This window comes from Hyaena hyaena, unplaced genomic scaffold, assembly GCF_003009895.1.
Source record: "Hyaena hyaena isolate Hyena2069 unplaced genomic scaffold, ASM300989v1 scaffold_622, whole genome shotgun sequence".
Classification (NCBI taxonomy): domain Eukaryota; kingdom Metazoa; phylum Chordata; class Mammalia; order Carnivora; family Hyaenidae; genus Hyaena; species Hyaena hyaena.
The window spans coordinates 579,342-593,262 of NW_024081253.1; the positions used below are offsets into that span (position 1 = coordinate 579,342).

Genomic DNA, 13,921 nt, shown 5'->3' on the forward strand with positions numbered 1-13,921 from the left:
TCCTTGATGGCCTCCTGGCTCCATTTTAAAACCCTCTGACAGAAGTGATTCATTTCATTTCATCTCTCACATCTTCTATATAATTTTGGGGGACTTACTCTTTTGACTTGATATTTAATCATTAAGTTTCTCCTATAAGTTGTTAATCATAGTGGTTCCTTTATTTTGCATATTGTATAATATCAATTACATGAAAATGGTGGGTTTATTTACTTTCTCTTCCTAGATGGGCATTTGAGTTTTACATTTGAGTTACTGTCAGTTGTGTGGCTGTAAACATTTTTGTAAATGTCTCCTGTTGTAAATGTGCAAATTTCTCTTGTATATACCTAGAAATAGAGTTGACTACTTGATCTGATATATAAATGTATCAAAGTTCCAATGACACTTCCACTAGCCATATCTGAATTACTATGTAGCCACATACTCCAACGTGTGGTGTTGTCAGGCCTTTTTAATTTTTGCCAGCCGTCTTGTTCTAAAATGGTACTTAATTATGGTCTTGGTTTATATCTCCCTGGTCACTAATCATGTTGAAAGGGTCTTCATATCCTTAGTGTCCTTAAGTGTTTCTTTTGTGAAATTTACATTGGAAGTTATTTTTAGTTTTCTATGGGGTTAGTTGTGCTTTTCTTTTTGATTTGTATGAGTTGTTTATGTATTCTTGATATTACTTTTTTTTTAATGTTTTTTATTTATTTCTAGGAGAGAGAGAGAGAGACAGAGTGAGCAGGGGAGGGTCAGAGAGAGAGGGAGTCACAGACTGAAACAGGCTCCAGGCTCTGAGCTGGCAGTCAGAGGGGCTCGAACCCACGAACCGCGAGATCATGACCTAAGCGAAAGTCGGACGCTTAACCGACTAAGCCACCCAGGCGCCCCGATATTACTTCTTTAAGTTGGCATCTTATTGTTTTATTTTTTCCAGGTGAATAGAATTTTTCTTTCGGTGAATAGAATTTTCTATTTTAGAGCCAGTGCTTTTTGTACCTTGTTTAAGACATTGTTATCTATCTGAGGTTATAAGATATTTACCTGTGTATTTAAATTTTAATTTTTGACATCTATGCCCATAATTCACCAGGAATTGGGTTTTGGTATATCGTGAAGTAGGAGTTCAATTTTATATTTTCCATATGGATCATCATTTTTTTCTATCCTCAATTTATTAAGCATCCGTTGTTTTCCCTATTAATCTGACATGCCACCTCTCTTGTATATCAGTTCCATACGTGTGTGTGTGTGTGTGTGTGTGTGTGTGTATGTGTGTGTGTGTTTTCTGGACTGTACTCTATTTCACTGATCACTTTGTCTGTCTCTGCCAATATCACTGTCTTAATTCTTTTCACTTCTTCATACGGTCCGAAATCTAATGGGTCATGTCTCCCTTCCTTGCTCTTTTTCAGAAATACCCTTCTATTCTTGGCTTTATGCTCTTCGTATAAATTTCAGAGTCATCTTATCAAGTTGTATGAAACATTCTGTTGGAATTTTGACTGGAATAGCATTGAATATATATAACAATTTGGGGAGAATTTATATCTTCATATTAAGTCATGAACATAGTATGTATCTATTTAGATCTTTATTATCTTTAACCTGTTACATTTTTACTTTTTCTGTAGAGGTCTTTTACATCTTTTGTTAGATTTATTCTAATTCCTTGATATTTCTGTTAGAATTATAAAGTGTCTTCTCTACAGTTACATTTTCCAGGTGTTCAATGCTTGTGAAATGAAAAGGCAATTCACTTGTATGTTTTCATACTATATTTAGCTGTCTTGCTAAACTCTTCTGTTATCTCTAATAATTTGTTGGGATTCTTTTGAGGGGGTTCTATCTTAAATTACTATATCACATAATAACAGTTTTATTTCCCCTTTCAAATCCTTATGCCTCTAATTTATTTCTTATTGCATGGCTAAGACCTCCAGTAAAATCATCATGATTTTAAAGAGAATACTTTCACCATTTTCTTGTTATGGATGATGTTTACTCTGGTTTTTATTTTTATTTTTTAAATGTTCTTTTTCAGGTAAGGATGTTCTGTTATTAATTTATTATGAAATTTTTTCAAATGCTTTTTCTGTACTTAGTGAAATAATCATGTTTATTTTTTTCTATAGGTTAAATGCAGTCAGTTATGTTAATGATGTTTTAAAATATTAAATCATCCTTCCATATCTGAGATAAACCCAGTTAGTCATGATGTATTCTCTTTTTATGCACTGTCAGATTTAATTCAGTAGTATTTGTTTAGCATTTTTGCACTTGTATTTATGAATGAAAAGGGCCTTAATTTTCTTTTCTTGTAATGGCTTTGATTAATTTTAGTATTAGGAGTTTGCTGGCTTCGTGGCACAAGTTGAAATGTCTTCTTTTTTCATTGTCTAAAAGAATTTGTATAAAATTTAGATGGGCTGTTTCTTCAAATTTTGATAGAACTAGGCTGTACAGCCACATGGGCCGGATATTTTCTTTGTGGGTATATATTTTAACTACTGGTTCAATTTAATAGTTAAAAGACTATTTAGGCTACTTATTTCTTCTTAACTTGGTTCTGATAAGATTTTGTTTGCCTTTTGAAATTTCTCCATTTTAACTTAATTTTACAAAAATGTTTCATATGGTTGTTATTAGTATTCCCTTGTTCTTTTTAATCTTATTTTTAGTTGTTTTCCTGACTCCCAGAATTCTGACTTGCATACTTGTGTAATAGAGGTTTTATATACTCCCTTAATCTATCCCCTCATATTGTTTCCTATCTGTATTAGGGGAGCAGTCCAGCAGATCTTGTTTCTGTTTTTAGCCATCTTAAGTCCTTGCTATAAATCATCAGGCTGAATCTTTCATATAAAAAAATCTATTTTGATTATGTTATTTCACCATTAAAAATCTCTTATTCCTAGGGCAAACTACTAATTGCCCAAGGTCACTGATTTTCTAGGTAACAAATAACCTCATGCCCTGACTACAGCCATACTAATACAAACTAATACGAGCATACGAGAGAGTATGCTCACTGTCCCTTAAATATGCCGTGTTAATTTGTTTCTTTGCTCACACCCTTCGTGCTTCCCTGAATGAATTCCCTTCCCTGTTCCCTAGGTTCTATCAAGCTTTCAAAGCTCTATTAAAATTTTACATTCAGGGGCGCCTGGGTGGCTTAGTCGGTTAAGCGTCCGACTTTCGCTTAGGTCACTATCTCGCGGTTCGTGGGTTCGAGCCTCGCGTCAGGGTCTGTGCTGACTGCCAGCCCAGAGCCTGGAGCCTATTTCAGAGTCTGTATCTCCCTCTCTCTCTGACCCTTCCCTGCTCACGCTGTCTCTCTCTCTCTCTACTAGAAATAAATAAAAATATTAAAAAAAATAAAAAAAATAAAATTTTAATTCATAGAGACACCTCTGATACTTCAGTTAAAGATGATTTCTTCCTTCATTATTTTCATTTTCTACTCATCCCTTTTTCATATATGGATTTTTTCCCCTAAATTCTTCATAGACAAGACATTTATTCTATGCTTTTTTTGTTTTGTCTTTTTTCTAGAGTCATCTTCCCTTTAGGAACTAACTCACAGTTTATTCTCAACCTTATTTTTTCTTGAGTATAAATATTGAAAATTTATTAATTTATTTTATAGCTATACTTCTGAAGATTGATGACAATTTATAATGTGCTATTTTAAGAGCATTTCTCTGTGCATCTACTATATTATTTTGTATAAACTCTGAAAATAAGTTATTCTCAGGTTCAGGGGTTGCAGGTCAAATGGCTGCAGTATCAGGGTGGCAACATGCATTTGTGAACGGGGTCATATGTAAGAAATAGGGAGTGGAAGAGCCTGGATGAACTAAAGAATATATGGTCTCTCGAAGGAATTCAAACCAAATTCTTCAGGTTCCAGGGGAGTCCTACTTGTGACCTCTTTCTCTAGCCTCCTTTTATGTTGAACTCTACTTCTGTGTTTGAAAATGTGTTATAAGCCAGAGCCATGATGGCTAGTAGTGTAGGTATGACAATTATCTCATTTTTTGTAAGTTCTTGGATGGTTTTTTTTTTTTTTTATAGAATACTCAGCATAAAGATTTAAAACTTAAAGATTTAAGAAGTTGGGGACTATATAAATAATTTATGCTGCAATGAGTTTTTTTGATATGAACTAAAGTTGTCACTAATAGATGTATATAAAGTAATTTTTATGTGTGTTTCATGAGGCAGAAAAAAACCTCTCTAAAATTTCTTGTTCACTGTGCATTCCACACTTATCACAATGTCTGGCACACTATAGGTATTTAGTAAATATTTGAATGGCATCTTTTTTAAGTTTTTTTTTTTTCTTTTGGCAATTTTGTACTATATGTAGTATAGCCACTTGGTGGCGCTAAACTCATTTTAAACCTGGAAAGGTATTTTTATACTTATGCACACCATGATTACTATTCTTCATATACACACAGAATAAATTGTAATAAATGATGGACAGTGTGACTCATTATTAACATTGAAAGAGAAATATCATTAACTGCAGGATTTTTTTTCCTTTAAAAAAACTTGAAATTTGATTATACAAAAATCCACGTTTAATGTATACAATTTGGTGAGTTTTTGGAAGGAGTTTTTTTTTTCTAATTCTTTAAAAACTGTTTCTAAAGTGATGGATTACAGATTTCAAGTCCTTAGGTCATAGTAATGTTTGAGCCTCTCTGTTAGAGCCTCAGCATCTAGCACTGGATACATGGTATATCTTTAATGTGTGAATTTGAAAGAATGTACGAATGAGTATAAATTTTAACTTCTTCTGACTTCACTTCTACCAGTCCACTCCCAGATAAGTTTGCCCCAGATAATTTTGGTCCAAGATAAGGGGGCATTGAATCTTACAAAGTTTTAGTTAACCACCTTTATGAAATTTCTTTTAATCATGAAAATTTTTTAATCTCAATTTATGAAAGAACTGTGATTCAGAACAAAATACATATTGAAAGAAATCAGCAATATTAATTGGATTTTAGATTTCCTGTTACTTTTTTTTCTAACTTGTCAATTATGGGATAGTTTTGAGTACAAGATATTATCAGAGAGGAATAACAGAACTATGGTGGCATCATTATATTTGTTTGAGAACTGTGTGTAAGATAATGTTCACCAGTGGAGAAAGCAGTCTTACCAAAGAGTTTTCCAAACATACAGGAGGAAAAAATATAAGACTTGGTAGATTTCACAAGACCTCAAAAGCCACTGGCAACACGAAAAGTAGAGGAATATAAGAATTTATTATTTTTTTATACTTAAAAAGAAATTTTTTTTAAAATTTCTGAGAGAGAGAGAGACAGCATGAGCAGGGGAGGGTCAGAGAGAGAGGGAGACACAGAATCTGAAACAGGCTATAGACTCTGAGCTGTCAGCACAGAGCCCAACATGGGGCTCAAACCCACGAACCGTGAGATCATGACCTGAGTCGAAGTCGGACGCTTAACTGACTGAGCCACCCAGGCACCCCATAAGAGTATAAGAATTTAAAAGAGAAGATAATTGAAAAGTTTTTCTTCTGAAATCAAGCAGTATATAGTTTACTAACTTGTAAAATTATAAGTGAATTAGCATTTTGGAAAGACTCCAATTCCAAAATAGCATTTAATTATAGGGGCACATGGATGGCTCAGTCAGTTAAGCATCCAACTCTATCCGACTCTTGAGTTTGGCTCAGGTCATGATCTCACGGTCATGAGATTGAGCCCCACATCAGGCTCTAAGAAGAGTGTGGGACTTGCTTGGATTCTCTTTCTTCTTCTGCACCTCCTCATCCCGTTTACACTCCTTTGAGCATGCATGCATGCTCTTTCGCAAAATAAATAAACATTAAAAAATAGTATTTAATAATAACATAGTAATAAATATAGAAATAGGACTAAGTTGTATTTTTAAAAATCATATATCAGATTTAGTTCAACTTTACAGTTAATATTGCTGGTATTCACAATAATCATCTAAGGTTCTTTCCAGCTCTATAACCTCAACACTGTGTAGGGGCTATAAGGAATATGGAAGAAGCCTTTGTCCATAGTAGGTTATAATCTTGTTAGAGAGACCACATATATGTACAGAGACAGCCTAAAATAGTGGCTAAGTGTACAAATTCTAGAATAAGACTATCTGCCTCTTGCTTAGCTCTGTGCCCTTTGGGCAAGTTACTTAATTTCTTTGTGTCTTAGCTTCCACAAATGTAAAATGAGGATAATAATATTACTCCTTCATAGGTTGTTGAGAGAATGGAAAGAATTAATACATATAAAGTGCTTAGAAAAGTACCTGGCACATAGTAAAGTGCTATTGGAATGTTTTTTCTCTCTGATTAGAATGTAAGGTCCACTAATTTTTTAAATAGTTAACAGCTAGATGACAGCACTGTAAAGACTATATATGACTAAGATGAAAAAATGTGTGGACAATATATATCCTTTTAAGAAATTCAAAGGAGGATAGAAATAGCAGTTGTCAGATAATTTCTCTTAAAGCCACATAGGTGAGTTGGAGCTTGTGCTGGGTACTGAAATATGGGTTAAATTTGGATAGGTAGAAATGAATTTAGGAAGAAGTAAATGGGGGGGGGAGACAAATTCTGTTGGTTTAATCAGCTGTGTTTAAATCAGGAAAAATTGGCCTTATTATCCTACCTGGATTGGTTTCACTGATGTTATGAGTTTATTTAATTTATTTGGTTTCCTAGAATTCTCAACTGCAGAATTGCAGTTAATTCCTAAAAAATATATTAGAATGGAATTAAACATGTTTATTTTTTAAAAAAGATTTTAAGTATTTTTGAGAGAGAGAGAGAGAGAGAGAGCAAGCATGAGCAGGGGAGAGGCAGAGAGAGGGAAACACTGAACCTGAAGCAGGCTTCAGGCTCTGAGCTGTCAGCACAGAGCCCAACACGGGGCTCAAACTCATGAACTGTGAGATCATGGCCTGACCTGAGCCGAAGCTGGATGCTTAGCTGACTGAGCCACCCAGGTGCCCCGAGTTAAACATGTTTATTATGCTTACGTTAAGACCATATGAAATAAGTTGGAAAACTATTAGCTTTATTTATATTTTGGAGGGCATTGCCGTCATTTAAAAGCTGCTTTTTAAAAAATAAATTTATAATATTTTGCTTTTATATTTTGTAGGTAATTAACAATGCTTGTGCTACCCAAGCTATCGTCAGTGTGTTATTGAACTGTACCCATCAAGATGTCCATTTAGGAGAGACATTGTCAGAGTTTAAAGAATTTTCACAAAGTTTTGATGCAGCTGTGAGTATAATCTTATTATTCCTAAAATGCCCTATTTGTGATAGTTCTTTTCTTAATAGCCTACTTTAAAAATTATTTTAGATGAAAGGTTTGGCCTTGAGCAACTCAGACGTGATTCGACAAGTACACAACAGTTTAGCCAGGTAAAGAGACTTTTTGATAAATAATCATTTTCTCTTTTGCTTGTCTGTGTCTCACTATTTTTTTTCTTTACTGTAGACAGCAAATGTTTGAATTTGATGCAAAGACATCCGCAAAAGAAGAAGATGCTTTTCACTTTGTCAGTTATGTTCCTGTAAACGGAAGATTGTATGAATTAGATGGATTAAGAGAAGGACCGATCGATTTAGGTAACCTGGTTCCTATTCCTGGTATTTCACCTTTGACAAGACAAAAAGATTGGGTATTCTCCTTCATTTTAGTCACAGTCCTGCTTAGATTTTGAAGGGGAAGGTGATTATGAGGTGGTATACTGTCGCAAATGTCTTAAGCTTTTCATTACTTTATGAACTTAAATTACACAGGAAGGACACGTCGGTTTCTATCTGGTCACTCATTCTGTATTCCTTAGAACCTATCAAATAGAAGGGAAGTGACAGATCAAAAAGAACAGCCAGTTTTGCTATACAACTGGTGGCTGTGCTAAAACTTAAGATGAAAAAGAGGATTAAAACAACTTGGTTTTGCGTTATGTGTGAATTTCAGTTTTTTATTTTACAATTATTCTGGTAGGGAGTCAGGGTTATTTTGCTACTAACTTGTGCAATAATGGTTTTTCTTTGCTCTCAGTTTTATCACTGTAAAATGAAGGTAGTATTTCTTATTTCACAGTGTTGTGAATTTTAATGGGATAACTTCCTAATTCATGACTTCTTTGAACATTTGTTCAGCACTTACTAAGTGACACAATAATGTGGTAATGAAAATTATATTAATGTTTTTCACCCTTACCATTACTAAGAAAATAAGAATTGAAGCTTAATATAATTGTGCCAAAGGGATTTTTATCATCCTGAATTTGCCAAAGTATTTATAAAAAGATATTTTAGACTAACTTTTGAAATAATTTTATATTGATTTTATTTGATTTAATTGCTTTCAAATTTCTTTCTAGGTGCATGCAATCAAGATGACTGGATAAGCGCAGTGAGGCCAGTCATAGAAAAAAGGATACAAAAGTAAGTGCTCAGCTAATCTTACTAACATAACTTAGCATTTTGGTTTTTAAACTTAATTTTTCAACTTTTATTTTATTATTATCTTAGCGGTGTTTGTTGAACATCAACTTTTGATTGGATTAATGTGTTCAGGAAGAAATCCCTAAATTCTGCATCATAATATCTCATCTTTATAAAAGTTAAACATGCAGATCTCCATTTAGGTATTTTGTATAGCTGTTTTGTAGAGTTTTGTTTTTAGGTATCTTTTTAAAATTAAATTAAAACTTTTATCTTGAGATAATTGTATTTTTTGTTTTCAGTTATGAATATAATACAGAGAGAGCCCATGCACCCTTAATCATCTGGCAAACTAGTGGCAACAAGTGGCAACATCTGGCAAACATCTGGCAAAACTAGTACAGTGTCAACAGCTAGAATATTGACATTGATACAGTTAAGATACAGGATGATTTAATGACCACAAGGATTCCCTCTGTTGCCCTTTTAAAGCCACTGATGCCTTCCCCTGCTGCCACTCCTCCTGCCTCCTTAATCCCTAGTTTTATAATTTTTGGTCAGTTAAAGAATGTTATATAATTGGAGTCATATGATATGTAACCTTTTTGGACTGGCTTCTTTCACACAGCACAATTTTCTGGAGATTTGTCCAGATTGTTAAAAGTAGTTCAGTCTTTTTTCTTGGTGGGTAGTTATGGTATGAATACACCTTTTTTTTTTTTTTTTTTTTTTGGTCCATTTACCCACGGAAGGATATGTGGATTGTTTTCTGTGTTTGTCTATTATGAATAAAACTTCTGTAAATATTGTTGTAAAATATTTTTGTTTATATATATTGTCATTTATGTTGGTTAAATAGCAATAAATNGAAGGATATGTGGATTGTTTTCTGTGTTTGTCTATTATGAATAAAGCTGCAATAAACCTTTGTACAGATTTTTGTGTGAACATAAGTTTTCAGTTATCTGGGATCAATGCCCAGGAGTGCCATTGCTGAGTTATAAATGCATGTTTAATTTTTTAAGAAACTGCCAAACTCTTTCCCAGAGTGGCTGTACCATTTTACATTCCCACCAGCAGTGTATGAGTGATCCAATTTCTCTACATCCTTAGTAGCATTTGGTTTTGTCAAAAGTTTTTTTATTTTAGCCATTCTAGTAGGTGATTAGTGATGTGATTTTAATCTGCATTTCTCTAATGACTAATGATGTTGAAAATCTTTCCATGCCTTTTGCCTATTTTGTAGTTGGATTGTTTGGGTTTTTTTGACTGTTGAGCCTTGAGGTTCTTTACATACTTTGGATAGATAGTACTAGTCCTTCATTAGACACTTTGCCTGCAAATATTCTCTCCCAGTATGTAGCCTGTCCCCTAATTCTCCCAATATAGTCTGTCACAGAGCGAAAGCTCTTAATCTCAGTGAAGTCTAATTTATCAGTCTTTTTGACTATGAATTGTATTTTTGTTGTCAAATCTAAGAATCCTTTGTCTGGCCCTAGATCCTAAAGATTTTCTCTTGGTCTTTTTTTCTAAAAAGTTTTTATTTTAACATTTTACATTTAAGTCTGTGATCTATTTTGAGTTAATTTTTGTATACGTTGTGAAGTAAGTCTAAGTTCATTTTGTTGCTATGCATGTCCAGTTGCTCTAGTACCATTTGTTGAAAAGGCTGTGCTTCCTCTAGAAATTTGGTAGAATTGTAAAAAACCAGTTGGGTATATTTGTATGAGCGTATTTCTGGGTTTACTACTCTGTTCTACTATCTGTCTGCTCTCTGCCAGTACTACACAATCTTTTTTCTTTTCAATTGTTTTGTATGTTTATTTAGTTTGATGGGGGGGTGGGGTGGGAGAGAATAATTAGGGTAAGGGGAGAGAGAGGAGGAGAGAGAGAATCCCAAGCAGGCTCTATGCAGAGCCTGTCGGTGCACAGCCCAACTTGGAACTTGATTCCATGAACTGCAAGATCATGGCCTGAGCCAAAATTAAGATTTGGATGCTTAACTGACTGAGCCACCCACATGCCCCTGTACTACACAGTGTTGATCACTCTAACGATAAGCCTCAAAATTAGATAAACTGATACCTCCAACTTTATTCTTTTTCTTCAAAATTGTTTTAGTTATTATAGTTCCTCTGTCTTCCCATATAAATTTTAGTATAATCTTGTCCTTATCTACAAAAATCTTGCTGGGATTTGGAGAGGAATTGTGTCACATATTTATATCCATTTGGGAAGAACTGGCATCTTTACTATGATGAGTCTTCCTGTCTATGAACATGGTGTGTCTTTCTATTTACTTTGATCTTCTCTAATTTCTTTCTTCAGCATTTTGTAGTTTTCAGCATACAAGTCCTGTACATGTTTTGTCAGATTTATATCCAAGCATTTCTTGGGTTTTTTTGTCAGATTTATACCCAAGCATTTTGAGTGATTACAAATAATATGATTTCTTTGATCATTGTTAATATGTAGAAATACAATTGATTATTTTCTTTTTCTTGTATCCTTTGACCTTGCTGATTTTACCCACCAACTGTAGAAGTTTTTTATCAGTTCCTTGGCATTTTCTACATAGATAATCATGCCATTTGCAAGTAAGGGCAGTTATAGATTTGTCTACTTTTTAAAAAGTTTTTTTTTTAATGTTTGTTTAGAGAAAATCGCAAGCAGGCTCCATGCTCAGTGCACAGCCTGACACATGGGCACATGTGTCACAATCATGTGCCCATGATCTTACAATCATGAGATCATGACCTGAGCCAAAATCAAGAGTCAGATCTTAACTGACTGAGGCACCCAGACACTCCGAGGATTTTATCAGCATTATCAGTTTTATCAGCTTTTACATTACATATTTTGCAGGTTTGTTGTTTGGAGTTATAAACATTTGTCACCATTTCTTCTTGGTGGATTTATCTTTTTATGATTACATATCATCCCTCTGTAGTAATTTTCTTTGTTTTGAAATTTACTTTATCTCATAGTAATATAGCCAGTCCAGCTTTTTTTTTTTTTTTTTGATTAGTGTTTTCAGTCAAGTTGAGATTTTCATCATTTTTAATGTGACAAATGATTACAAATTGAAACCTGGACGTATGGGGTTTTATATAAGACGACTCTGGATTCTGTATAATAAAACTTTTGTTAAGCTGGTTTATATGGGCACTGTTCAGGGAGGGTATATCAGGAGTGCTACCTCATTACTGCAGGTGGGAGTAGAAATTCAGGTTCCTCACTATCCCTCCATTGACACCTAAGATGGAAGAGTTCCTTGTTACTTCTAGGCAGGGATGGGAGTTCTGGCCCCCAAAAGAGTATCTACTGATACTACCCTGGCTGGGTATGCCTTGTTACTGCTTGCTACATGGCTTCACTGTCGCTGAAGTGGAGGAGGCTTCTTTACCACTGTATGGTAGTGACTTCCCACTTGGCTTCCCATTTGTCTCCTCTAGACACTGCACATAGGTGTCATTACTGCCCTTAGAGATGAAAGTCCCATCTTCCTGATCAGCCTTTGCTGGTGGGTAGGGTTGGGGCCACATTTCTTTCTTTTGTGTTTAGCTATGGTAGAGTGGTTATGGTTATGGTTGGTGGCTTCTTCTCCAAGTCTAGGATATATGAAGGCAAACTAGGTAACTCAAGGAGTTCATCACTGTGTCATTTTTGGGACCTGGTTCCCTAGCTTGTCTGCCTTCTCTCCTTTTTTTTAAATATATGTTATGGCTAGTGTTTTTAGTTTGGGAATTTCTTCCTCTTCTTCTTTGGCATCTTCTTCCTTGGGAAGAGTAGGGAAATGGAAGTTCCATAGCAGTTTTATGAACAACATTTTTATGTAGTTTAAAGCACTATGGTTATATTGGGCCATGTGCTTTCCAGTGGATAGAATTATGTATGGGAAAATGTTACAGGTGAATAATGCAAAGATAGGCTTACTTTGTCTATATATTTTCATCTTGAATAAGCACCATTTACATAATGTTGCCAATAATTTTTCTAATGTCAGTCCCTATCATAAACAAGCTTGTATTGTGAGGTGTTTCATTGTGATACTCTGGTATCAGAGTAGTGAAAATAGTATTCAGAAGTTTTACAACAGGATATAATCACATTAATAAAACATATAAATATTTCATAACTTATCTATAATAAAATATAAAGTATAAAGTGAAATATAAAATTATATTCAAAATAGCAACTGTAAAGACATAGCAACTATATCATGAGTTAGAAAAAAGTATATAATTAGGAATATAGTTAATTACATAAAAATCTCAGTATAATTAATCAAATAAATGTGAGGTCTTAGTTATTTTTTTATAAGGTCAGAACATTTAAAAGTTTGTGATTAAATTTAGCTAGGGTTTTTTTGTTTTGTTTTTACTGTAGTTTTACCCTTTTATATATGAAAGCCTTTTTTAAATGTCAATTTTCATTGTTAGCCATTAATAGATTTGTGTTTATCCTAGAGAACCATGGGGTAATCACAATAGATTATTTTAATTGTAATAGCGTTATAATTCTTTATTATGTTATAAACTTTAACTTTTTTGTAGGTACAGTGAAGGTGAAATTCGATTTAACTTAATGGCCATTGTGTCTGACAGAAAAATGATATATGAACAGAAGATAGCAGAATTACAAAGACAACTTGCTGAGGTTTGTGGCCATGTTTTAAAATTTTTTGTTAAACATTGATTTCTTTTTGAGAGACAGAGCACGAGCGGGGGAGGGGCAGAGAGAGGGAGACACAGAATCAGAAGCAGGCTCCGCAGAGAGCCCAAAGCAGGACTTGAACTCACAAGCAATGCGATCATGACCTGAGCTGAAGTTGGAGGCTTAACCGTCTGAGCCACCCAGGTGCCCCTTGTGGCCATGTTTTTAAGTGCAAAGTTCTAGTTTAGTTATTTCAGGGAAAGTATTCTTTATCTTGGTTTCTTGCTTTTTTGCTCCACTTTCTTTGTTCTCTCTTTCTTTCTCTCTCTCTCTCACCCTCCCTCCCTCCCTACCTCCTTCTCTTTTTTCCTTCCTTCCTGATTTTTTTTTTTTTTTAATGTTTTTTATTTATTTCTAGGAGAGAGAAAGAGACAGCGTGAGCAGGGGAGGGTCAGAGAGAGAGGGAATCATAGACTCCGAAATAGGCTCCAGGCTCTGAGCTGGCAGTCAGCACAGAGCCCGACGCGGGGCTCGAACCCACGAACCGCGAGATCATGACCTAAGCNTTTTTTTTTTTTTTTTTTTTTTTTTCCTTCCTTCCTGATTTAATCAAGCATTCTGGGTAGTGATTAAGAAAATGCAGTCTGGAGTCAGATTGCCTAGATTCAGCTCCTGGCTTTGCCACTTAATGGATATATGAATTGGAATATTTATTTGTGGTTCAGTTTCTTAAGGTAAAATGAAAATAGTATTTGCATTATAAGGCCATTGTAAGGAACTGAGATGATATTCATA

The 13,921-nt window shown here is 34.4% G+C and overlaps 1 protein-coding gene across 5 annotated transcripts in view; it reads left to right on the plus strand.

The window, feature by feature from the left end:
- Positions 1 to 13,921, plus strand: part of UCHL5 (ubiquitin C-terminal hydrolase L5) — a 39,633-nt gene that overhangs the window by 17,005 nt on the left and 8,707 nt on the right. For all 5 annotated transcript variants that reach the window (XM_039257483.1, XM_039257481.1, XM_039257482.1 and 2 more), the window contains 5 exons: positions 7,167 to 7,292; positions 7,374 to 7,435; positions 7,512 to 7,642; positions 8,407 to 8,470; positions 13,027 to 13,129. In XM_039257483.1, the coding sequence (XP_039113414.1) occupies positions 7,167 to 7,292; positions 7,374 to 7,435; positions 7,512 to 7,642; positions 8,407 to 8,470; positions 13,027 to 13,129 (486 nt within the window). The remainder of the gene's footprint in view (positions 1 to 7,166; positions 7,293 to 7,373; positions 7,436 to 7,511; positions 7,643 to 8,406; positions 8,471 to 13,026; positions 13,130 to 13,921) is intronic.